We start from the raw sequence: 26,992 nt of genomic DNA on the forward strand, positions 1-26,992 counted from the left end.
ATATTGTCGGGGTTAGAATTCACCTACTTCACTCTCATGCAGATACAATTTTACATCCTCTACATCAATATGCTAATGTCAACCCATAGATCTACTCAAACCGTAATTCCTTATTGGAATGAGGCTAAATTTCCTTACTAATAGTCAATCCCTTGAACTCTTAATAAGCAAACCTGCTTTATGCATTAGGGTTTAAGACAACCAATGAGTCAAGCCTCATTCCTAGATACAAGCTCCATTGAGTTTTCTTGTTCCAAATCAAGGTTTCAAAAGATATTTCCACACCCAATGAACCAAATATCATGCAATGGATGGCCAAATCAATGTAGGCATTAAGTGAAGAAACAAGAAGACTAGCATTTAATGATAGAGGCATATACATACACACACACACACACACACACACACACATATATATATATATATATATATATATATATATATATATATATTCAAAACATTTATATTTACATAAGAGTTTAGAGGCTACATCTAACCGTAACAAAAATGGGTTTAGCTTTCCATTTTCATGGAGAGCCTAAGCTTACAAATGGAAGAATGAAAGAGAAAGGAGATACAAAGAGGAAGAATGAGTCGTTCCAACAAGTTCTAGCATACTTCCAAGCTCTCCAAAATGAGTTTTCTCGCGCTTCCCACGTCTAAAGATGAGTTTCCCTTGTGAAAACATGAAGAAATAGGGCCAACTTGCCACATCAGAGAAAGTGGTGCCTAGTTGAAGCTTTCCATCGCTAGGCGCAAGCAAAGAAGAAAAAGAGTGAAGTCCTACATGAGTCGCCCAATGGACTCCAAATGGCGTCAGGCGATGGTTATTTGGAACACTCTGGCACTTGACGCTAAGCCTTTCCCGCCAGGCGTTGACTCCCTAGAATCAGGATAGCGCTTGGCGTTGCTCTTGAACCGCTAGGTGGTGGCTTTTGCTTCATTTTTATAACATTTTTTATCTTCTCCTTGCCATTCAAAGTCATTTATTTGGTTGGGTTTTTGGAACAAAACTTCCAATGTAAACAAAATAGGGATTAGGTAAAATTATATCAATGTAACCCAAAATGTATTTATTTACAAAAACAAGGTAAAATTGAGCTTTAAGTAGGTTGAAAGCTATGGAAGATTTGATTTTGCTAATAAAATGTAACATAGATAATAGTAAAAATTAACATTATCACATGTAACAATGTTGGGAATGTATATCAACCATCATGACATGCCATTTGAAGAACTCATACGCATCCTCAAAGTGCACGAGGTAGAACCTTAGCAACATAGGCTACTAAAAAAGGACACTTTTATTTGAAGCTCATAATAGGAAAAACACCCCTATGAAAGCATAAAGGCAAAAGAATCATAAGAAAACCCTCATATAGTGAGTAAAAAAGGATATATCCTTTATTTCAAGAAACAAAAACCTCTAATATGAAAAAAGAAAGGTGGCTAAAGGGGTGAAGAGCTCCACCTAAACAAGCTACAAGATCAAATGACAAGAAAACACAAGTTGTCTATTGCGAATGTAAGAAACCTAGTGACTTTCAATCAGAGTGTTCAAAAAATACAAAGGTTCAAGACGAACAAATACATTTCTTCAATAAGAATGTCAAAAAGGTTCTTATATTCACACAAAAATACCTAAACAAGTGTGAATCTTAAAACAAACACTACTATAGAATATGCCTTGAAAAACGGTTGGAAGACAAAGATTAAGTCACCTTTTTAGCAAAGATAAAGAAGACAAAATTGTAGTTGTTAATTAATTTTAAAAAAATAAAAGAAAAGGAAGAGACAAAAAAGGTAATGGTTGGAACCATTGTTGAAAGTGTCCGATTTGAAAAAAAAAATTGGGGACACAACAACGATTTTGGTAAGAATAATCATTGAAATTACAAAAACGAAGAAAGTTCTAACCAGAACCGTTGTTAAAAGTGAAGTTTTTTTTCCTTAAATAACTAATTCAGTTGTTCATAATTTACCCCTTGTTCAATTAAACAAGCACTCAAACAACCGATCAATAATCTAATGTAAATGCATATTAAAATAGATATAGTAAATTTATACAAAGTCAAAAAACAAAGCTAAAGTTCTATAAACTAGTTTGCCATCTATCCTAAGGTGTTATATAAGTTTATAAAATATTTGGCCCAAGTTGTTCTGACATATTCTATTGCTTTTGGGATCAATGATTGTTGGTTACTGAAAATCTACAACATCTATAAATTGAATTTAACATAACTAATATTAATTGTCTATTAATAATATGTAATTGATATGCATTGTAAATGTCATTATGCAAGATTGATGTAATAATAAAGGCTAAATGAAATTGGCTTACTAGTCTACTATTTGTTTGAAGTAGGTATGGGACTTCTTATGCAAGGAGAAAAACCATACAAGAGTATGATCATGAAGTGATAGAACTAGTAGCTGCTAATGATGTATGAATTGAAAAGTTCTTATACTACAACCTATTTAAATGGTTTACTATATAGGTTATTATAAATATGAACTTACTCGTAGATGTATAGAGCAAAGTAAACATTTTTTTTCTTCATTATGTCATTGTTGATGTACATTTATGTGCCTTGTCTTTTGTTACCAATCAAATTAATCATTTGAGAGTCCAAAATTTCATGTGTTATGATTCCTCTCATCCAAACACACACCATTCATGTACCTAATTAGTAATAAATTAATTAACAACATTTATAATAGGTAATAAATACAAAGTTTAGGTGTAAGACCCACGAAATTTAAATAATTAAATAAATAATTATTTAATAAATGCGGGTAGGAGAAGCCTTTATGGCATTAAATACTAATCTTCATGATGTGGAAAAGTACTAGCTCAAATGGTTGAGAGTACTTTGATTGTGTGAAAGGACTTGGGTTTGAGTCCTATGTATGCCAATTATGTGTTGTTGTTTATTGTTATTTAATTTTTAGTAATTTTTTTTGGGATGCTTGGGTGTGATAGGTAAGGATATAATGTTTGATGTGTGAATATCATCATGTAATATGACTTGGTTGAATTGGTTGTACATTTGAAGTGGAATTGTGTGGTGATGGGTTCAAACCTTGGTTTGAACAAAGTATTTCCTTTTTGCTAAAATTTACTATACAGAGAAACAGTGAGTAGAGAGTGGGATTGAAGGGCTGGACAGCGGGAGAGCTTGAGGAATTGTTGGAATTAAAGGAAGGAACGCTAGCGTGTCATTTAAGCGAAGGAATTCCAGGTTAGGGGAGTTCCTATTAATTGTTTGATGTTATTTTTATTGAATTTTGATTGAACAGTGATGTATGCGGGGTGGGGATTGCATCGTATCTGAAAACTAGAGCTAAAATCGGGTTTCTGGAAATTTTCCAGAAATCGCCTGGCGGTCTCGCACGACCCGCCAGGCGACACAAGTGATAGAACCAGTTTTGGGGTTTTTAATATGAACCGCCTGGCAGCAGAGGATGAACCGCCAGGCGACACGAACGCTGTGACGCTGTTTTTGGCTATTTTGAATTTATTTGGGGGTGTCTGTGGTACTATCGTAATGTTCATATGCTTACTTGAGAAATTAAGGAATATAAATGTTTGTGTATGTTATGGTCAACAAATGTATGAATTCTTGAATGAATTTGGGGTACTTGGATTTCTGTTGGGGTTACGGATGAATAATTATTGAATTGGTGATTTTGGATGAGTTGTAATATATAAAAAGGTGTCCATATGAATTCAGTGTGTTTCTGTGTAATGTTTGTAATGGAGTTTACGTCAATATGTTTGCATCTGTTGAAATTGGACTATCTGGATCGCGACTGGTGCGAGAATCGATTGGGCAGAAACCATTTTCATAAGCACCGCCTGGCGGCGTGTAGATTGCCGCCAGGCGACACCTCAGTCGGATGGATATTGTGGCTGCTGGTGACTTCACGTTTTGGAGTGTTATGCTGGACATTTTTGAATGTTTGTAAAGAAGGGAAAACAGAGTAGTAGCTGTCATTAATTGTGGTGGTATGTGATAAGCAAAAAAATTCAGATTGTATGCCAATATGATGTTTGAGAGGTTTGAAATGAATTAATAAGGTCGCACAGGGAATGGGATAAGAATTGTGTTTAGGCGAACCATGTATGCAGAATACTGGGTGAATCTAATTGGATGACTTGGTATTAGCCTATAGTAAAATAATGAAAATGCAGTGGGATGTGTAATCTGGTTGATTGGGGTACATGCTTGAATGAATGAGTTTGACATTTGGAAGTGGTCTATATTACATGCTTCGCTGTTTACAATATGTAATGTGTTGGTTGCATTGGAAATTGTTGATGTGTTAAATTGTGGTGGATTTGTAATACAATTAAAGGTCTATATCTAAGGTATCATAAGTGTGCTATATTTTGATGGGTGTGTGTTTTGAGACCATTTGGGTATCCGCTTAAGTGTCCAAAAACCAGTAGCATTGTGCTACTGGTGTAGCGCCTGGCGGCGTGAGCGAGCCGCCAGGCGGACGGGAGGCGAAACAAAGCCAGCAGTGACAGTGGGGGCTGGACGCCTGGCAGAGGGCGATGGAGGCGCCAGGCGATGACGCCGAGACAAGGAGCCTGGCGGTGTGGTGGTGTCCGCCAGGCGGTGGCGGTACTGTGAGGGTACTGCTGGCACGTGGCGTCTGGCGGTGTGTGATGCCCGCCAGGCGGTCTGGAGCTAAGTTTCGCCTAGCGGCGTGTGATGCGCGCCAGGTGATTTTGGTTCAGTGATAGTGCACGATGAAAAGTTTTCTACATAGCTTTAGGTGAGGTACATGATGCGAGACTTTGGCTGGGGGTCCAGTTACAAGTGTAACCCGTATTGGAATAACACGTGACCATTGCAGGTTGTAGCCTGGTGGTTTAGGAAGTCCAGTGGAGTGTGCGAGTTGTGGCTCGTACGGCGAGGTTCAGATGATTGCCCTCTTCAGAGTGATTCTGGTAGAGTTTTGGTAGTCTGGAACAACTACAAACTTTATGTTTGTTTCGGGGAGCTCCACTTGGGGTCACGGTGAGATGCTATGGCAATGTTATTCCCACGTGTGGACTATCAGGTGGTGGCCTGTAGTCGGAGGGGCGAGTGGACACTCATGCAGCGAAGATCGATCATTGTTCTCACTTAAAGGGTATAGAATGGATAGACGTCTAAAGGCAAGTGGTGGAAGTAAAATGATGAAAGGAAAAAGGGGCAAAGTGCACTATTCTGGGTTTACATTTGTTAATACCTTATTAAATATTATATTGTTGATTTTATTTAAATGAGCTCACCCTATCTGTGTGTGTGTGGCGATGATCATGTAACTTGTTACATGGGAGCAGATGTTGATGCAGGCGAGCAGGCAGATGCTTAGAGATGGAGTGGGGATATCTCTGGGATTTTATTACTAGTTTCTATGATGTCTAAGGATTTACTTGTAATAATTTTTAGACACTTTTGATAGTAATATGAATGATGCGACTCGTCTTTTTATTAATTGTAATGGCGCGTTGGTTATCTTTATTTAAATTTTCCCGCGTTTTTGGGAATTGATGATAAATAAATGAGGTTGTTATTTTATTTATATCCTTATTTATTTTAATAAGTAATTTCCGGCTAGGACGTTACACTAGAGAACATTGAACTTACATCAACCATAACTAGAGAACAAATATGTGTTGACAAAAAGAAGAAGATGAACATCTTCCCCCAAAAAGGAGTTTTGATGATGATGATGACTTATGTAGAAGTATGGAAGACTTGATGATGATGCATGGAAAAATGTTGAAGACTTAAAAGAATGCTTCGATTCAAGAGATTAATTGAAGACTTAAGAGTTTAGTTGTTTAAAGTCTTGTAATATGTGTACATTATTTAAGATAGTTAAAATAGTAGGTCAAGAGTCAAAAGGCAGAACCCAAACAACAGAGCACTGAGAGAAAGTCTTATTTTTACAAAATGCACTGTGATAATCGATTATCACTTATGATAATCGATTATCATAAGTTTTCTTTTAAATTTTTCAGAAATTGCTCTGAAATAATCGATTATTTCAGAGGATAATCGATTATCAATGCGAAACAATGTTTTTCAGAAACTGCTCTGGAATAATCGATTATCAGTTATGATAATCGATTATCTATGGCAGTTGTGACTTAACCTTTCATATTCTTAACCTAATTTCTAAATAGGCTTCTATAAATAGAGTGGTAGGCTTCCATTGTAAATACACAGAAGTTAGAGAAGTCTGAGTACTTGAGAACTCTCTGTGGGAAGGCTTTGAAAAACCTAGTGTAGGTAGAGCGATAACTTTCATCAAGTGGGATCTTGAGTGATTGAGTGCTGCTGCTGTTGCTAGGAGAAGCCGATCATCCTTTGTGGGATTCAAAGGAGGTGTTCATTCCTTGTGTGATTCAAGGAAGGTGTTTTCATCCCTTGTGGATTTCAAGGGAGGTGTCTTCATCTCTTGTGTGATTCAAGAGAGGTGTTTTCTAAACCCTAATCTTTCTTATCATTGATTGTAAGTTTGGTTTATTTTAGTGATTTAGTTAATCTCATTTTTAAAAGATTAACAACTGGACGTAGGGTCTTTTGATCCGAACCAGTATAAATACTTTGTGCAATTTTCTCTTCTCTACTCTCTTTATTTTATTGTGTTTATTAGAAAATAAAGGAAATAATTTTAATTGATCTTTGATATTAAAAGGGAAAATATTAAAAGCACAATTTTTATTAAGAACCCAATTCACCCTCCTCTTGGTTTTTTTGTCCACACGCTCAAACATTCTGCTGCGCGATACCAACAATATGTTTATCTCCTTCATGTCTAATGAATTCTCCAACAAATCAAACATGTACATGTGGAAAGGTACATCCCTGTCCCTGCCAAAAACATTAGCGTTCCATGGAATCTTTATAAGATTTGTAGCTATGGCCTTAGCAACCTCCACCAATGCGACTAAAGGATCTTCAGTTGATATTATTTTATTTTGCTTCATAGCTAGGTTCTTTTGATTTGTTGTCACACAAAAATAAACATTTAAATTAGTTATCAGACAAAATATTTAATATGTAACAATATTGGAGTAGAAATATATCGAAGGCTATGATATCGAATGCTTGTAATGCATGTGCTACAATAACAACTTGTGATGTCAACATTGGAAGTTTTCTACCATAACCTTTATAATGCTAAGGAAGAGGCAAACTGTGTAACATGGTCATAGCACTTTCAAATGGCTACTAATCGAGTGGAAGAATAAACAAAAAACTCACATTGGCTAGTTGAGCCAATGTCATGCCCCGATGGATCTACAGCTGAATAATTACCTTTAATGCTAACCCTTTTAACAAGAGTTAATTTATGTGGTATAATGGGTTATTGTTGCGACTGTGCTAAGGCAACAACCATTTATTAACCTCCTATATAACCTCCTTTTTTAGTTCCTCCTTTAATTGTCGACGAACCTTATCTACATACTTTTGACTACATGGAGAGAAAATATGATGGTGAATCATGGGGAGGGAGAAGACAAAGCACAATGCAGCAGTGACAAGACTACCAAAGTGCATTGTAGTGGCAAGACAAGAAAAAGGTGGTAGCGGTGTCATCATGAAGTTACGATGGTAGTGTAGGAATGGTAATGGAAGAAATGGGAAGGGAAAAATGTGCAGTAAAATGGACCAAGTGAGGAAAGCACACACCTTTCGGCAGTGGTGGCACAAAAGGGGCAAGAAGTTTGCTGAAGTTGCCAACAACGTTGCCAAGAGTGTTCCATGGCGTGGGAATTGAGACAGCAGCGAAAATAGGGAGGAAAAAATGCAAGGTAAAATGCACTAGGTGAGGAAAACCCATACTTTTTTGGCGATAGTGGCACCAAATGGGCACAATGCTCGTCGGAGTCACCAACAACAATACTAAGAGTGTTCGCGCATGAGGAAAGAGAATAGCAAAGTGAAATAGAAGAGAAAAAATGAGCATGTGCGAGGAAATGGAAGGCTGAAAAAATTAAACCAAAAATCGATGACGGTTTTGTGCATAACCGTCGTGATTTCTCAAACATAGATTTTCGATGACGATTAACACTAGGCAACTATCGTGATTTCTCCCTTGCCAACATATGAAGACATATATTTGAGAGACCGTTGTTAAAAAGCTCGTTAAAATTGCATAAAGGCCACCACATCTTTTATGACAATGGTGGCTTGTTAATTTTTGTTATTGGGGTTTTCAAAGCCTATTTTTACAATAGTGAAAAAAGTTAAAGAAATGGCTAACATTTTTTTAATGACCAATATATTAATATATTGTTTGAACTATCATCAGAAGACTTTGATGACAAGGAAAAGTTTTCTAACCTACATTTAGTTATTAAAAGATGTCATGAAGTTTTATGAATTTTTTTCTCTTATCTCAAATACTTACACTATCTCAAGTAAAAGTAACAAATTTATCAATACATATCAACATCTTACAAACTAAGTTTATGCTTGGTTGACATTCTTATTGATAACAACACATATGCTAGACGTTCTTGAAAAACAAAATGAAACACTAGTGCGATGAAGGTTTTTATGCCAGTTAGAAAAGGTTTCTATGTCGGTTCTGGAACAAGCCTAGATAGAGTCAGTATAGAAAGTTTCTACTTTCCATGTCGGTTATGCTACAATCGATATAGAAAGTGTAACGTCCTAGCCGAAAATTACTTATTAAAAAAAAAAAAGAAATAAGATTTATAAAACATCACATTTATTATCGCAATTTCCCAAAAACGCGGGAAAATTAAATCTTCAAATGTTGCATAAGTAGTAATTAAAATTGCAGTATTCAGTTATTACAAAACCAACTCCTCCAAAATAAAAGTTACAAAAGAAAAATCCATAATGAAATCTAAGAACATTGTCCCATAGTGATCCCCACTCCGTCTCTATGCATTTGCATGTTCACTTGCATCAACATCTGCTCCCATGTAACGAGTTACATGATCATCGCCAAACACACACAAATAGGGTGAACTCATTTAAATAAATCAAACACATATCATAATAAATATAAATTACATCATCTCCATATCATAACTCGGGTTAGTATAATCCTTTCCTTTTTATTCCTTAGATCTCCATTTCCAAAACTTGCATTAGACTGTCTATCATTTCTATACCCTTTAGGTGAGATCAATGATCGGTCTTTGCTGCATGAGTGTCTACTCGCCCCTCCGACTACAAGCCACCACCTAATAGTCCACACGTGGGAATAACTTTGCCACAACATCTCACCGTGACACCAAGTGGAGCTCCTTGAAACAAACATAATGTTCGTAGTTGTTCCCAGACTACCAAAACTCTATCAGATGCACTGAAGAAGGCAATCACCCGAAACCTCGCCGTACGAGCCACAACTCGCACACTCCACTAGACTTCCTAAACCACTAGGCTACAACCTAGAGTGGTCACGCGTTACCCCAATACAAGTTACACTCGTAACTGGGTCCCCAGCCAAAGCATCGTATCGTGATCTTCATCCAAAGCTATGTAGAAATCCTCCTCACGATCCAACTCTGCACCCAAAACTGCCTGGCGCGCCTCTCGTGTCATTAGGCAGAACTTGGTTCCAGACCGCCTGACGTACCTCTCGCGCCGCCTGGAGCACCTCTCGCGCCGCTAGGCGCCAACGCCTTACAGTTCTCTTGCCACTCCGCTTCCGCCCGGCAGAACCAACCTTGCCGCCAGGAGCCATGCTCGTCCAGTGGCCCCTGCCACTATTTTAAGTATCTATCGCCTCGCCTGTTGGTAGCTATTGCGTGGCAGTTCAATCCACATCGCCAGACGCTACACCAGTAACGCAAAATTACTGGTTTATGCATCTCCAAAACACAGGTCCAGATGAACCAACACTCAAGACACATAATCCAGATTACAAGAACACATATTCACTTATTATAACATGACTCCAAATGCAACATCACCCTTCAATACGTTAATCATAACTACACCGATATATATTCACTAACTAAAACCATATAGATATTTAATAAAAGAGAAAAAAACGCAAGCGAGGCATGGATACGGTTATCACATCACATCCGTATAAGGAAAGAAGAAGATCAAAAGGTTTCATATGGGACCCCCGGCCAAGAGAAAATTTTTAAGAAACTTGGTATCTCTTTTTTTTTCTTTCACCAACCAATAATCCTTTTATATACACCATATACGTATAAGGAAAGAAGGAAACCAAGAAAATTACTTTGTGTGGGACCCACAGCCAATAGAAAAAGTTAAGGAAACCTTGCCTACATTTCTTCACCAACCATTAAGCTTTTAGCACACCATGTACGTATAAAAAAATGAAACCAAAATGCTTTATATGTGGGACCCGCGGCCAATAGAAAAAGTTAATGGAACTTTGCCTTCATTTCTTACCAACCAATAAGCTTTTATATAGTTAAATAAAAGTTAAACAATCACAGAATGCACATCCACTAACCCTGACGCTAACCAGAAACAAATAATTGTATGGACCAAAACATTTGAAGAGAAAGGCTCCACCACTTACGTTCCCAACATTGCCACAGAAATAATACCCCTGCATGCTAAGGATTTCTACAACACACAACTAACCAAAATCCTATTAATTTGAAACCCCACTGTCATAGCCTTATATTGGGAGCATGAACCAATGATTGTCTTCCACCATGCTAACGTCAAAGCACCAACATAAGTCTAACTAAAAGAAAGTGAAACAAATCATAATAAACTCCCGTGAATGAACCACTGTCAATGTATGGAAAAAGGAAGAAAAGCATGACCACCCAAAAACAACCCTGCATTTAACAACCACTATGGCAGAATAAAGAAAATAAGGACTACAAACAATATGACTCTCGCTACCCCTGCACGGTTTTATCATTCAAAGCCACAATATCTAATGTAATTGTTGAAACCCGAACAAACAACTCACGCATGCACACCCGCACGCGATTCCAACAACCAATCCAACAAAACACCACGACCTTGCACTCTTTAATGTTCCCCCGTTGCCCCACATTGAGAAAGAAAAGGCAAGAAAAATTAATAAACCAATTTAAACTATGGCTGCACCGCAACTCTGCAGTAGTGTGAATGAACCAAGAGATACCTTAAGTGAGAGTCTGACAGAAACGCGAATAACCAAAGCAAACAATAAAGCTGCCCCAACAGGTTCAAGGAGAACCCATTACCCCATACGTAAGGATGTTACGTACCCCATAAACCAAAGAAAAACACCTTATCAAACCCATAAGAACCATACCATCATGCATAAGATTCACAACGTTCATCGGAAAATAAAAGGTAAAAAAACGAAAACATGTATAACTTCCCCTAACCCGTAATTCCTGCTAAAAATTAATCCACGGACACTCTTCTTTGCGCCAACTTTAATCTCCGCCCTTGAGACCTTCTCCCAGCCTTCTAACGCCTTCCTAACTCAAATCTTTTAGGGTTCTAAACTCTCTTATAATAGCCACACCAAATTAAACTAGTCCCCATTCTCTTTTTAGTCCTAAAATAAAATAATTGAAATCCTCTACTTAATTTTTGTCCTTAAAGTCTAATTAAGACTCATAACTCCCTTGTTGGTCTCCTGATTCGTAGAATCTCACCTCTAACTCTTCACCTACTCAAATTCTTCCCTAAGAAGGCAAAAATTAAATATTATGATTTTGCTCTAGACAAGGTTCGAACACACAACCACTCAAGTTAATGCACAATTAACTCAACCAATTCCTGTTTCGTGATAATTTCTATAAATCTATAAATGTATACTCTCTTATCACGCCCAACATATAATAAAAATAATAAAATTAATTAATTTACATAATTGTCATACATAAGACTCAAACACAAGTTCTTTCACACAACCAAGTACTCTTAACAATTTAAGCTAGTACTTTTCCACATCATAAAGGTTAACATTAATTTCCATAAAGGCTTCCACTACCCGCATTTATTAAATAATTATTTATTTAATTATTTAAATTCCTCGGGTCTTACAGAAAGTCCCATTCTCATTTCATTCCTAAATTCTCCATGAAAACCTAATTCCACCATAGGCGGCACACTTTACCCCACCCTCATGCTCATTACCGTTGTCATTGACTTAATACTTTGCTTCCTCCGCCTATTCATTAACATCCACAAGGTTTACGTTCTTACCATCCTTTTCTTTGCCTCTCATACCACTCTCGTCGCACACTACTTCGCTAAGGAGGTCTAGGACTCTGATGTTAGCATAGCAAACACAATAAACACATTGTGATGTTATCCCAATAATCACAATAAACACTAATAAGAGACCCAATAAACACAATAATAGATTAGGTTTCAAGGTTGACTAAAGGGATAATGACACTAGCAAAAACGACCTCTGCGAGAACGAAAACGACCACTAGTGAGAGGGAGAAGATAAGAGATACAAGCAAGTGTAGCGAGAGGGAGAAGACTAGAGCCACTAGCAAGAGGGAGAAGATGAGACTCAATGCAACTGAGAAGAGTAGTGCAAGGAAGAGATTAATGCAAAGGAGGAGTGCAATGTGAGTAGGACAATGATATGTAGTGGGAAGAGTAGAAGGGGGAAGAAGAAAACTAAAGATTTAATGTAGGTTATAATGACGAACTAGCATAGTATCTATTTTTTAAATGTATAATAATGCATAGGCCCACTTTCTTTGTCGGTTTTAGGTATAACCGACATAGAAAGTCTTCTGCGTTATTACGAAATTGTCCCCGCTCTCACTACCAATATCGGTTCTATGTATAACCGGCATAATAAGTCTTCTATTTTATTAGAAATTGCCATCACGCTCATTTTCTACCTCGGTTCCAATGATAATCGACACAGAATATAAGTACCTAATAGTATTTTAGAATTGATAGTTGTTTAAAAATTGTGAGACTCAATTATTTTAATATTAAAAGGATTTAGTATAAATTGTTTTTTCCTAAACGAGTTTCATTATTTTAAAACACATCATATCTCTAGAAACCACTTTTCTAGAGTTTTCTAACTTCTCTCTTCTATTTCTCACTCCTTGTTTATTTGATTGAAGATCTTAGACCGTATAGGAATGATCTTCACAGTGAGCCTTTAATTTTGGACAAACCAATTTCTTAGTTTGAGTAAGTTGATTTTTTGTCCCTTTTCTTGGTCCAATATGTTTTCCTTCTTGCATTGGGGTTTTCTCTGCTTGCTTGTGTCATATGAGTATTCTTTGTGAGTCTCTATTGATAGTGATCATAATGGTATGGTATGGTCATCCTTGTAATGTTTCTTAGTGTAGATAGAGCACCATGTGAAGCTAGTGGCATTTTGGTGTGTTAAAGAGTTCTTAGGATTGTTTGACAGGTGAGGGAAGCTAATATTGTGGTTTGGTCATGTTGCAAGTTGTCTTAATTGTTGTTTGCAGTAAATTGAGTGTTGTAAAATCTTAAGCTTGGAAAACTTTGATTTCTCTAGTCCTTACTAATTTTGTTTTTCGTTAAATTTGTTGTATGTGTTAGTAAATTCTACAATTGAGTTGTTAAAATCATGAACTTTTTGTTTTGTTATGGTTGGTGTTGCCTATCTAAGATCCTTTGATTAAGTAATATGACTCTAATTGGGTGAAGGACTTGAAATTTTTAAGTAGTGGGACATTTTATAAGTGGGGATTAACTCGAGAAGGGTCAAGTTACTTAATCAAAGCTTAAAAGAGAGAGTGTGAGATTCTGGTATAGTGTCAGTTGCCACTAATACTGTTAGGAACTACCTATTTTCCTAGTGTAAGTCATCTTAGGAAATATGAGATTCCTACTTCATTAACCATGAGATCGAGCTGAAATAATACAGTAAGTCCTATACATATGATTATTCATTTTGACCTTTGGGATCTTTGATTGTAAATTTGTAGTTAGAGCACTTTTTCCCATAAGATTCTCGTAGTTTAGGTGGTTGACAACTTTAACCTCTATTGCTTGTTTGGTGCACAACGTTTTCCAAAGTTACCCGATTGAATATTTTTTTTTTCTTGCATTCTTGATTTAATTATATTTAATTTAAATGTAAGAACATAATTTTCTATGTTTTTTGGAAGTTGCAATTTTGTTTTTTAAATCCCAAACAATTTGTATATGTGTTGTTAAGTTGGTGTGCAATATACTTGAGAGAGTGTGATATGAAGTATAAAGTATATATGTTGATGATACGAACTTTTATAAATGATGAAGTATGATTAATATATGATTGTATGTGTGATGGTAAAAAAAGATTAATTAAAGTATGAGTTGGTATGATGTAGGAATTTCCATGGAGAAAATCCTAGTTGTGGAGAATTTCTTTAATGTATTCAAGAAGGGAGATATCTTAGCACTTAATAACCATTCATACTCATATAAAGTATAATGGATTATGTGGTGAGAGTAGTATGAGGTCCTAGTCTTGGGGCCTTTTCTTAGCTAAGATGAGGGAAGGACTAACCTTGTGTTTGGTATGGTGAAATCTATTGGCAATGGCTCTGCAGAGTAGTAGAGACCACCATAAGTGAACATCTCTAGTGAATCCGACCTCAATGCATGTATCCGGATAATTGAGTTTAGAAGAGTCTTTAATTGTGTGGCTTGTGTTGACTATCTGATATATGGTACCTCTTTTATATATATTAGCTTACCATTTCCTCTTTGTCGATCTATTTTGTGCTTGTGTTCTTCTTTTGCAATGATCACCTTTATTGGTGTTAGTAAATAAGGAAATAGGAGTTAATCTACCTCTAGAGGGAGACGGTGATGCGGTTGTGTAATTCTAGCATTGTAGTTCTTGTTGATATGGTCTTTTTGAAAGACTTTCAGTCTCTTTATCTTGTTTATAGTTCCCTTGAGTTGTATACATATTATATGTTGTTATACTGTTGGGATAACTCTAATAGCATACTCTAGTTTTTCTTTTATGGAATGTTTCATTTAATGGTTTATACTATTAAATGGGATGCTAGATAGAAAGTCTTATCAAATTTATAATTTTGTCACTATATCATTTATTATGTTGAGTGGATTATAACTGACATGATAAGTCATCATAGATAATTAGTTTTACACTAATGAAAAGAAAAACAAAAGCTTATGAAAATTACTTGTCTATTATTTAAGAAATCAAACAACTCAAAAGATGTAGTCTTTTAAAATATTTAATCTATTTATAAAATTGATATAAATTACATATAAGAACTAATTATTTTATTCATGAAAACTAATTAAAGTAGTCAGATTGAATAATCCCAATTTACACGGTCATAAATTTCAATTTGTTTCAAATACATAATCCTGAAAATGAAAGATTTAAGTGATAATATTATATTTAACAATAACAAATATAATTTAATAAATAAATTTTCAACCAGGAAGAATGGTCTAATAAATGAACTTTCAACAGGAACGGTGAATTAATAAACTATGAAATATTTTTCTCATATCAAGGAAAAAAATAGCCCTCTTTCCATTTTTTACTGATATAGGACCAAAGTATTATATTTTTTAAAACAAGTTTTAAACTATTACTTGAAAAAATTATAAAAAAATAGAAAAAAACCTCATTATAAAAATGAGCTAGATTATTTATTTTATTGAGTCTGTTATAAAAGAATATACATGTTTTTTTTACATATAAATATATTCCAAGAGAATCTAAAAGTTCTCAGAAAACAAATATCAATTAATTGTGAACTCACTGCCTTGCACGTTATGGCAAATTTCAAAGTCAAACTTTTTTATCAGTCTTTCAAAATCAATTTTTTTAATTATCAGCATTTCAAAAGTCAATTAATGTCACAAACTATATGTATAGCAATTCATTGAGGCATCAGTTCAACAACATTGATCACTATAATTCTAAAATGGAGTTAAGTTGGGTTTGGATGATTGTTGCTACTTTCTTGGCATGTTACATTTTTGTAAAGAAAATAGTGAGAAAGTCGAATGAGTGGTATTATGATATGAAATTAGGAAACAAACATGGCTTATTGCCTCCTGGTGATATGGGTTGGCCTCTTATTGGAAACATAATTCCCTTCATCAAAGATTTCAACTCTGGTCATCCTGATTCATTCATCAACAACTTACACTCTAAGTTCAAATCTTTCCTTTTATCTTCCATTCTTTTTCTTTTTCATATTATATCTATGTATACATATGCACATTATATCATAAAATCTTACTCTTCTTCAATGTCATATTTTATTTTCTTTTGCTTTAACAATTTAGTTGGCTCTTTTGAAGAAAGAGGTAGAATACAAGAAAATTAGAAATAAGATGAGGAATATATGAGTATCATGTTGGGTTTCAAGTGTGTCTATGTCATACTTTGTGTAGAAATAAGAAAGTTGAATACTATATCAAAAGTTTTCCTAACAAATATTTTAAGCAAGTGTGTCCCGTTAAGATGAATGATGGTACAAAAAGGCCTACTCGAGGGAGAGTGTACCAACATAGAAGACACTCATCCTTGAGAGAGAGATTGTTGGGTTTTAAGTATGAGTCTAAGTTTTACATTAGGTAAAAATAAGAAATTTGAGCACTATATAATGTAGAAGACTCATAAATTCATTGTCTTAAGCATGTCAATCCCTTATATGGTATTGTGTCTCACGAATGAACATCTCCTCTCTTGATAGATCCAGTAGATCAAGTCATTTTTGAAAAGTAATTCCATGAGACTTTTTCTTCATCTTTAATTTTTTTTAAATGTTATAGGGTCATAGTTAGATTAAGAAGAAGAAAAATAAAGGTAAGGATCTATAGTAACTCTCTTAGTTAAAGATTGTTATTCTATGAAAACTTTTGATAGAAGAAAAACTTTCAATTTATTAGCTTTGAAAAAGTATGTTTCCCATACTTTATTTATCTTCTGATATATTTGAAAGTTAAAAACATATTAAAGTTCATCTTTGTGATATGTTTCAGATATGGAGAAAGTGGTATCTACAAAACTCATTTGATTGGAAAACCAAGCATCATCATTTGCACACCTGAGATGTGCAAGAGAGTGTTGAATGATGATGAAAACTTCAAGCATGGTTATCCAAAATCCACCACTGAGTTGTTGAGAAACAAGCCTTTGATCAATACATGTAATGCAGAACACAAGGGTTTGAGAGAGCTGGTGAGTTCTGGAATTTTGGGTCACAAAGTGTTGGCCATGAACCTAGAACTTGTGGAGAAGATAGTGATTAATTCACTGGAAGAATTATCCAGAATGAAGCAGCCAATTCAGGTATTCAAAGAGATGGAAAAGGTTTCCTTTGAAGTCATTGTTCATATCTTGATGGGTTCTTACACTCATTCCAACATTGGAAAGTTGAGAGAGTTGTTTCACCAATTCTCCAAATGCAATCCCATTTATTCTCTTCCTATTAACTTCCCTGGTTTTGCTTTCCATCAAGGACTCAAGGTTACTTTCTTTTCTTTCTCATTATCTTATCACCATGTTCATCTTATCATCCATTTCTCATATTTCGATACATTTTTGTCTCCAAACTTAAAAAATAAATATATATAGTCATCAAGGGCATCAACTTTTTTTTACGTGCTAAACAATATTTCTAGATTGCATTTGAGTTGGTACGTGTAAAATGTTGTAAACAACTCAAACACAAGCCTGAATTATTATTATTGTTTAACACGTTAAAGAAATTATATGTAGTTGAGTTAGAAGGACTATATGTATTCATTTTTAAAGTTTGATGATCAAATTGTATCAAAGTTTGGAACAATAACAAATTTAAATTGTATATCCAAATTTAAGGACTAAAAAAAATATCTAACCTTAATTATAATAATTAAGATTAAATATGTTTTTCGTTCTAAATTATTTTAAATGATTTTTGTTTCGTGCTTAAACTAAATAAATATACACATGTTTCGTTCTTGCATTTTATGAAAAGTCATGTAAAACATTTTGTCTAGCAAAGGGCACATAAAAGTTATATGATACACGTGATATGATGAATAAAAACGAATTTCTTTTAAGAAAAAATATTGAGGCTAATTTGAGCTTTATTTGGTTTTTTTATGGTATTGTATTAGGTGCGGAAGAAGTTGTTGATAGTAATCGAATCGATTGTGGGTGAAAGAAGGTCAACAATGAAAATGGTAAACAATGGAGAAAATAAGAAAGATCTTATTGAGCTTATTTTGGAAGCGAAATGGGAGAATGATGAAGAATTGAAGGACAAAGATGTTGCAGATATGTTGCTAATGCTTCTCTTTGCTGGCCACGAAACCACTGCAATGGCTTTCACTTCCTCAATTTTATATCTCACAAGACATCCACAAGTGTTTGCAAAAGCCAAGGTATTAACCTCAAAACTATCATTTATTTTAACTATTATGATTTTTTTTTTAAATAAAATGTACTATTTTAAATTGTAGTTCGATGTGTTGATAGTTATATATAGTAGGTTTGTTGTATTTTATTATTTTAACATATTCTTTTAAATATATAATGTTTATTTTAAAGATATAAAAATAGAATTAAATTTGTGAGTTGAGTTGAGACATATTTATGTGACTTATCATGAGTTGAGTTAAAAGAAGTTTTTTTTTTTTTAATATCACTCAAATTGAATTTGACTCACTTATCACGAATTCAATCATTTATCTCAGAGATTGAAGGTGGATTAACTCTCTAATATTTCACCAACAACTTTTTATTAACTCCTAATCATTTTTTTCATAAGTTTTTTATATACACCATTTTATAAAGTGGATTGTTCCCTTTTGACTCCTACATTTTTTTTCCAATTTTATTCTTTATTAACCTTCTTTTTAAATCAAAATAATTATCTTATATTTTTAAATTTTAAATAATAATTAATTTAAATTTACTACTTTTCAATTTAATATTTTAAGTAACCCTTTAACTAAAGTAATTACCTTACTAATTTTACTTTTAAATTGTTACACTACAAGAAAATTCTATTAAAAATCAATTTTAAAAATAAAAAATAGTTAGTCATTGACAAATTTAGATACTAATTTATAAAATTAAAAATTATTGGTTACTAAGATAGTCACTATTATAAATAAAAAATATATTTAATTAATCACTTTATTGGTCACTAATTAATTAGAGACTAATTTATAAATTAACTCATTTTGGTAGCCAAAATCTAAGTAGTTAATTTTTAGTAACCAATTTTTTTTGATAACTAAAACTATAGTAGCTAATTTTAAAGACCAATTTAGTGACTAATTATAATTTTTTATTTATAAAAGTGACTATTTTAGTAATCAATAACTTTTAGTTTTTTAAATTAGTATATAAAATAGTCACTATAATTACAAATAATTATTAGTCACAAAATTGGTTACTATTTAAAAGTTTTCTTGTAATATTAATTTAAATTTAATTATTTTTTAAATTAAAATAATAAAGCACATATACGCATAAGAGATTACATAGTATAATTCAAAAACATATATAATTCCATAATTTACCTTCATCTACTACTTTAATTAATTAATTTACCAAATACTCATCAATAACTTTAACTAATAGATTTACTTACATTTATGAAGCTCTGTTTTGTCAAACTAACTACGATCCTATCTATGGCAGCTACATTTTAAATTGACTTTCAGAGACACTGAAAGATTATTTTTGTGGACCATTATGTATATCATATAATTTTACAGTAATCACGTGCAATGAGAAATCCATATTAGAAAAAAAAGAAAACAAAAACTGTTTACCAATGCAAGAATGAAAAATTAGCATTTTCGTAAGCTTTAAATATGAATAAATGTTGCCTAAGCGTATGAAGAAAACTTACCTTTTATTTGGTAAAATTTAAAACTACCTACAAAAATAAGACTCAAATTAAAATATTTTGGGTTATATATATTGTTTTTACAGTGATTTTAAAATCCAATTATTTTATGAAAATGTTCTTTCTCTCGATAAGAAAAAAGGAAATAACATTTAATACATTCATGCATGGAAACAACCACATAATACAAGATTAAAAATTACACTTAAATTCCTTTAATTAGGCCTAGTAGAAAATTTCTCTAAGAAAAAAAAATTCAACTTCAACAATAAATTAAGTACGAATATATTATCACATTATAATTAATTTATGTTCTTGATATAGAGCATTTATTAATTAGGTTAAATACGTTGTTTGTTACGAAATAATTATAAAATTTTGTATTTCTTTTCTAGATTAAATTATGAAGTATTTAGTTTCTGTATTTTATATGACAATCATGTAAAATTTTCTATCCGATAAATTGTTTTATTATATGACAAAGAGGGGTAAATATGGAGTTCGCATTCACATTAATTGGACTAACATAAACATTCACATGTTGTTTGTTCGGATGATATTTTACCTTAGTTTTCTAAAACGTAATTTAGGAATGAAACACACACTTTTAAAATAATTTAGGGATGAGAAATATATTTAATTTTTATTAATTTTGGCTAAGAATTTAATCATTTATTTTTAGTAAATTTTTTAATTACCTTTGTTAACTAAGAAAAATTGATGCGAGACTTTGCATAAAAATGGAGTTCTGATAAACGGTTTTGATGCAGAAAGAGCAAGAAGAAATTGTGAAGGAAAGACCATCGTCTCAAAAACAATTAAGTCGTACGGAATTTAAGAAAATGCTTTATCTTTCCCAGGTAAGTATATATGTATAGGGATGGCAACGGGTCGGGTCGGGCACGGATAGTATGATACCCGTACCCGACCCGCTAAAAAAAAATCCGCCCGTTACCCGCCCGTTTATCCGCCGGGTATCCGCTTAAAAAATACCCGCGGATATTTTTAAAACCCGCGGGTACCCGTGGATACCTGATACCCGCAAATATTTAAAAAAATATGAATTTTATAAATTTTTTAATATAAAATTATAAAAATAAAATATAAATTAAATTAAATTATAATTATAATTATAATTATAATTAAATTTGACATAATAAAATATACTGTTACTTCTAATTTTAATTAAATTTAACTTAATAAAATATAAATAAAATATTAATTTTAATTTTTTGCGGGTAACGGGTACCCGCGGGTACGGATAATATGATACCCGTACCCGACCCGTTTATAACCGGGTATTAAAATACCCGTTACCCGCTACCCGCGGGTAATAAATACCCGCGGGTAGTAACTATCCGTCGCGGATTTTATCCGCGGATATCTGCGGGCACGGGTATTTTTGCCATCCCTATATGTATCAGTATATTACGAAAATAAACTTTATGTCTAAAACTATTAAATATTTTCCATAAATTAATTTTAATTGCTAAAAACTCAATTCATTTAAATTCAAAATAATATAGTTTTTTATTTTTTTCTTGTGTATTTATTGAAAAATATGAAAACAAATGAGAAGATGGTGAATTTTGTGAATAATTGCATGCAGGTAATTGATGAAATGTTACGTCGTACCAATATTGCATTTTCTCTTTTTCGTGAGGCAACTAAAGATGTCAATATTAATGGTTCGTTCATATTTATTTCAAACATGTTAAAAAAGATTGGTTTAAATTTTATTTTTTATTAAATGATAATAAAATCTTTGTAAAGCATTTCTAAATATTTTCAGGTTATATCATACCAAAAGGGTGGAGAGTTCTGGTTTGGTTAAGAGCTATTCATATGAATCCTAAATATTATCCAAACCCAGAAGAATTTAATCCATCAAGATGGGATGTAATATATGATTAATTATGTTATTTTTTGGTGATTTTGAATAAATAATTTTATAAAATAATTCTATTAATTTGTGTGTTATTATTCTATGTGTAGGAAAACAATGTTAGGGCAGCAACCTTCCTTCCTTTTGGAGCAGGATCTAGGCTTTGTCCTGGAAATAACATTTTCAAATACGAAATTTCCATATTTTTACACTATTTTCTACTAAATTACAAGTAAGTATTATTTTCTTGTTATCTTTTCTTTTATTATGAATTATTCATTGTGAAGTAATACTATAAGAAAATATCATACTAATGATATTAATTTTATTGATAAAAAAATTTGTTGATAAAATAAAATTTGTCGGACAAATTTTATCAATAAATGTTTATTATTATTAACGAATTTTTTTCTTTAATTAAAAAGTGATAATAAATATAAGATGGGATTAAAAAAAAAGAGAAAAAAAAAGTGACAACATGTGATATGTTTCTATGCAAATAAAAACATCTGACAAAAAATAAATAAATAAAAGAAGTTATTTTATCTTTTTCAATGAAACTAGAATTATAAAAATATCATGCAGAGAAAAGAAAAAAAGGTAAAAAAAGTGAAAACCTAATTTTAAGGAAAGAGAATAAAAATGTTTAAAAGATAAAATTAGTTTGTATATAATATAACTTAAAAAGTAATTTTTAAAATATTTATATAAAAGAACTTCAATTAAGAATGACAAAAATTTGATCTATTTTAACCTGATTGACTGACTGCTAGCCGTCAAAATGGGACTATGAAATTGATAACGTGATTAAATTAAGAAAGAATTTTAAGAAATAAAAATATTAAATTAAATTAACTTCAGCATAAAATAAGTATAAATTCAGGAAATTTTGGAGACGATATATATGAGGGATTCCTGAAGTTACCTCATGCATACCATGCACTCTTCAAGAACTATTAATGAAAGCTTAATTTATAGGTTAATGGAAACCTATTTTCATCTTTTAATGCATGATTTACTTTCTAATTTACTAGGAAAAACACAAGTTTAGGCGTATGTTTCTCCTTTTTTTATTATAAATAAATGATTTAATTTAAAAAAAACAAAAATCATTTAAAACAATAAAATGGTAAAATAATTATTTTAGTTTAAAAATATTAAATTTAAATAAATAATCACTTAAAAAGTAAAAATAGTAAAATAATTATTTTAATTTAAAAAAAATACTTAAAGAATAAACTTAGAAGAAAAAAAGATATGCACTCAAAAAATTTCCTTTTATTAATTTAGATTCTTCACGAAGGAATATGAATAAATTTTATTTATTATTTTACTATCCTTCACCTTTTATAGGTTGGAGGAAACAAGTCCAGAAGGTCCTGAAGCTGTGTTCCCTTTCTCTCAGCCAAAAGACTTAGCTAAGCTCATAAAGCTCTCTAAATAAACCTAATTCAGCAAAATAATACTACTTTTTTTTGTTCAAGAACAAGAATAAGAAATTTGTAACTATATATGTGGAATATACTTTCATAGAAGAAGAATACAAAGTTTGTAATTGTATAATTGTGTGGGTATTTCGAGAGAGAATTACTGAGGAAATTTAATATTAATGAGATATGAGCTCAATCCATACATAAGGGATTGACATCACTCTTTAATCCAAAATCTTTAATCCAAAATCTTAAGGCGATGAGTTTATGGATTTTCACCCTTGTATGGTGCTCAATTATCCTATTTTTACTCAATGTGAAACTTAGACTTACACTTAAATTTCCAACAAGTTTGAAATATACGGAAAGAATTCCAAATATTCTGTTCTACATTTTATTAAATATCTTTTCACTGCTAAAAATAGAGGACTGTTTAAAGACAGTATTTTTGTTTTGAATTGTGGAGTTTAATTTTATCTTTAATTTTAAATGTTTGTTCAGATCTCTGGATTACCTAATCATAAAATTGTTTTACTCGGGACTGCACTACTTTTCAATTTCTTTTTCTCTTTATAAAATCAAAAGGTTTTTTTCTTATAACCATTTTATGAATACATAAGTGTAAAATGATATCAAACAACATTCCTAAGTTAAAAGTTTTAGTTTGCTTATTTGTGATTTACAACTTTAAATTTTATGCATCATCTTAAAATGTTTCCTTCATCTTATCTTTTATATTATGATATGGTCTTGTATTGTCTGAAAAATAGTCTGTTCAGTTTTATTGCATAGTGTGATAACACAATTTAAAAGGATGGTTTATATGTTTTCCCTCATTTTTCCACTAAATCTGAGTACTCTTCTAATGTGGCTGCTACCAACACTCTATCAAATCTGAACATATGGCATTCAACTTGGTCGTGCCTCTTTACAAGGTTTAAAGAAAGTTTTGAATTTGTGTAAAATACCTCACAGTAACAATTCTTCCAATTTCTATGATATACATGTATTCAGGAAAAACTACATCAATTGCCTTTTTTTGTTATTCTAATATAACATATTTTGCTCATCTTTTGATATTTTTGGGATCCTGCTCCAATCAATGCTACAAGTGGTACTAGATACTATGTTGTTTTTTTTTTTTTTTTTTCTTATTCTCCCTGTACTTTATCGGCTGAATTCTAAGTCTTAAATCTCAAATATTTTTGTTCAATTTAAAAGTTTTGTTGAACTACAAACTAATAATGTGATAAGTGTCTAGAATACTTTAAAATTTCATATTAATTTGACACTTATCATGCATTAATTGATTACAATTGTAGGTAAAACAACCCTTTTAGTTCTAAATATTGTTTCATAGCTCAAAAACAAATTAGTCAGTTTTTTCATTTTTTGACCAATTGAAAGCGTACTAGTCTGTAGCTTTTACATTCTAATTCTTCGGTCTATTTGATTCAATTGAAAGGGGTTTTATGCTTTCGAAAAAGTTTTAAACAATCAATTCAACCCCCCCTCCCCGCCCTTCTTGACTTAAATCACCATTTCAAAACTAACAAGAACTTTAACATAACAATAAGTAATCAAGACTTTACTTTGGTTAATTAACTTCTTACTTGATAAATAGATAAAAATTAAAATAGACATGATTAGGCATAGTAAAATTTGATTGAGATTGTACTTTTGTTGAATTTAGAATAAATAATCTAAAAAGTTCTTACTTTTAATTGAGACTATACTTTGGTTAATTGTAAGAATTTCAACAAACTAATTGACACTTTGCATTAACTAATTAGAAAATCTAAGATAATAATTAATTGAACAATACTCTTTAGATAACCAATGATAAATCATATTTTGAAAAAACAATGCTACTCATGACATATATAGAAGTATCAACTAATTGAAACTTTTTAAGATAATTTATTATATTGGAAGTGTTTGATTAATTTATGAGTTAAAGTAGACATGTTCATATAATTTTTAATGTTATTTATAATATATTTTGGGATATTTCTTTGTAAAATCTTATTTATCTTAAAATAAAAATAATATAATTAATTATTCACTTTACTCCATTAAAATGATTTAATTTGACTTATAGAATAAAATAAAAGTGCTTGATAAAAGTAAAATAAAATTGAATGCACACAAAGAAAAATTTGATACTTTCTCTTTTCATTTTTTAGTTCTTCAACTTTTGATACTTGAGAGAAATCTCAAGAGAGATGACACATGAGGATTTTGGAGATTGACCATTGGATTAATGATTGCACTTTGGAGTACATCCTTTTCTATATAAGATAAGAGAGAGTGATGAATGTTGTTGAGACTAGACTAGACTCGTGTGAACAAGGCTGGGAAAATTGAAAATGAAGATGTTCAACAAGTTTGGAACAAATGTGTAACTAATATATTTTCATATTATATTTGTATGCATGAGAGTAAGTGTGATATGTTTGATATTGTCACAAACTATATATTCAGAAGAGATGAGTAATGCTCGCTTAGACATTCATCCTCAAGCATTATTTCTCCCAGAGTATCCAGGTCGTGTTAGGGCAACATGATTTGGAGTTAGTCACAAAGATTATTTCCTGTCCAAAAGGCGTTATACACAACAAAAGCATGATACATTGACTGCTCAAATGAAAGATACGACTAAAAGAATGGCACAGATGGAGAATGAGATTATTTCAATTCAAAAAGAGGACACATCAAATAATATAGAAGAACCTAATATTGGTGTCAATAGTGGCCAAGGGAGTTCCAAACTTTCACCAAATAGTTTTCTCGAGGTAACTAACTTTTCTACATTAGCTTCAATGTTAGTGTAACTTGCTTACTTTAAATTTGCAATAACTCTCTACATTTGCTCACTTTAAATATTTTATCTTATAATTATATTTTATAATGTAGGGGGTCTCAAGTTATAAATTGTTTGTATCATCATTACTTTTGCTTGGTTGTCTATAGGAAATTATATAATATTAAAAGTGATACACTGCATGGTAGATCTCTACCTAATGGACATGTAAAAGTTAGTGTAGATATTGTTGTGGAGTCAAATGTATCCTTGCCTATACCTAATGTTGATAATGACATAATTACAATGGTGTAAGTGTTGAAATGGTTAGTTTAGCCAAGAAAGGGGGGTGACTTTTTGAAAACTAAAAAACCCTTTTTCAATGAATCAAACTGACCACAATCAGAATGCAAGTATTGCAGAACAGTACACTTTCAACCGATTAAAACCAAAAACAGCAGATTAATTTGTTCATACAATATGAATTAACAAATTAAAATATGAAATCAATCGGCTAATATTTTGGGAAATTATGTAGAAACACGAAATGCACGAAACTCACTCAATATATTCTCAACCAAGATGCGTTCCAATCAATATATTCAACTTAGTTATGATACCAGATAACACAAAAACACATGCATACTTAAGAAAGATTGATTTGGTTGGTTTTCTTGAGATTTAGATGATGCACAAGATAGGGAAAAGAAGATCACACAAACAATTTTATACTAGTTCACTCAATAACTGAGCTACATTCAGCTTATCAGGACAACCTGAGCCTGATCATGCACTAAATCAAAAGTTTTACACAATCCCTCCCATATTACACTTTTGATCAAAGTAAAAACACCAAGATTCATGAATCCCATAAGAATCTTATCCCCAACACTGTAAGAATCCCATTTCCAAACCTGGAATCACACCAGGAGCAATATAGAAACACATGAACAACAAAACCTGATGGAGGCTCTCCCTAGCCAACCAAACACATGTTCTTCAAACTTTAACCAAGCCAAAATGCTTCCAATATCAACCAAGATCTT

General features: G+C 32.2%; 1 protein-coding gene across 2 annotated transcripts; it reads left to right on the forward strand.

The window, feature by feature from the left end:
* The first annotated feature begins 15,889 nt into the window (after positions 1–15,889).
* LOC114166655 (beta-amyrin 11-oxidase-like) lies at positions 15,890–23,347 on the forward strand. 2 transcript variants are annotated; one of them, XM_028051416.1, is made up of 8 exons: positions 15,890–16,128; positions 16,962–17,448; positions 18,084–18,350; positions 20,599–20,688; positions 21,438–21,516; positions 21,621–21,727; positions 21,824–21,945; positions 23,067–23,347. In XM_028051416.1, exons 1-8 carry the CDS (start codon positions 15,896–15,898, stop codon positions 23,155–23,157), a joined length of 1,476 nt encoding a protein of 491 aa, XP_027907217.1. In that variant the 5' UTR covers positions 15,890–15,895; the 3' UTR covers positions 23,158–23,347. The 2 variants fall into 2 exon arrangements, with proteins under 2 accessions (XP_027907217.1, XP_027907218.1); XM_028051417.1 differs by lacking the exon at positions 20,599–20,688.
* Positions 23,348–26,992: the final 3,645 nt, after the last annotated feature.

This window comes from Vigna unguiculata, chromosome 10, assembly GCF_004118075.2.
Source record: "Vigna unguiculata cultivar IT97K-499-35 chromosome 10, ASM411807v1, whole genome shotgun sequence".
Classification (NCBI taxonomy): Eukaryota; Viridiplantae; Streptophyta; class Magnoliopsida; order Fabales; family Fabaceae; genus Vigna; species Vigna unguiculata.

Excerpts from the sequence above, each read along its gene's own strand:
- LOC114166655 (XM_028051416.1), top strand. The coding sequence starts at position 15,896 with ATGGAGTTAAGTTGGGTTTGGATGATTGTTGCTACTTTCTTGGCATGT. Across the intron at positions 16,129-16,961 it reads ATCAACAACTTACACTCTAA|ATATGGAGAAAGTGGTATCT; the intron begins GTTCAAATCTTT and ends GATATGTTTCAG. Across the intron at positions 21,517-21,620 it reads TAAAGATGTCAATATTAATG|GTTATATCATACCAAAAGGG; the intron begins GTTCGTTCATAT and ends AAATATTTTCAG.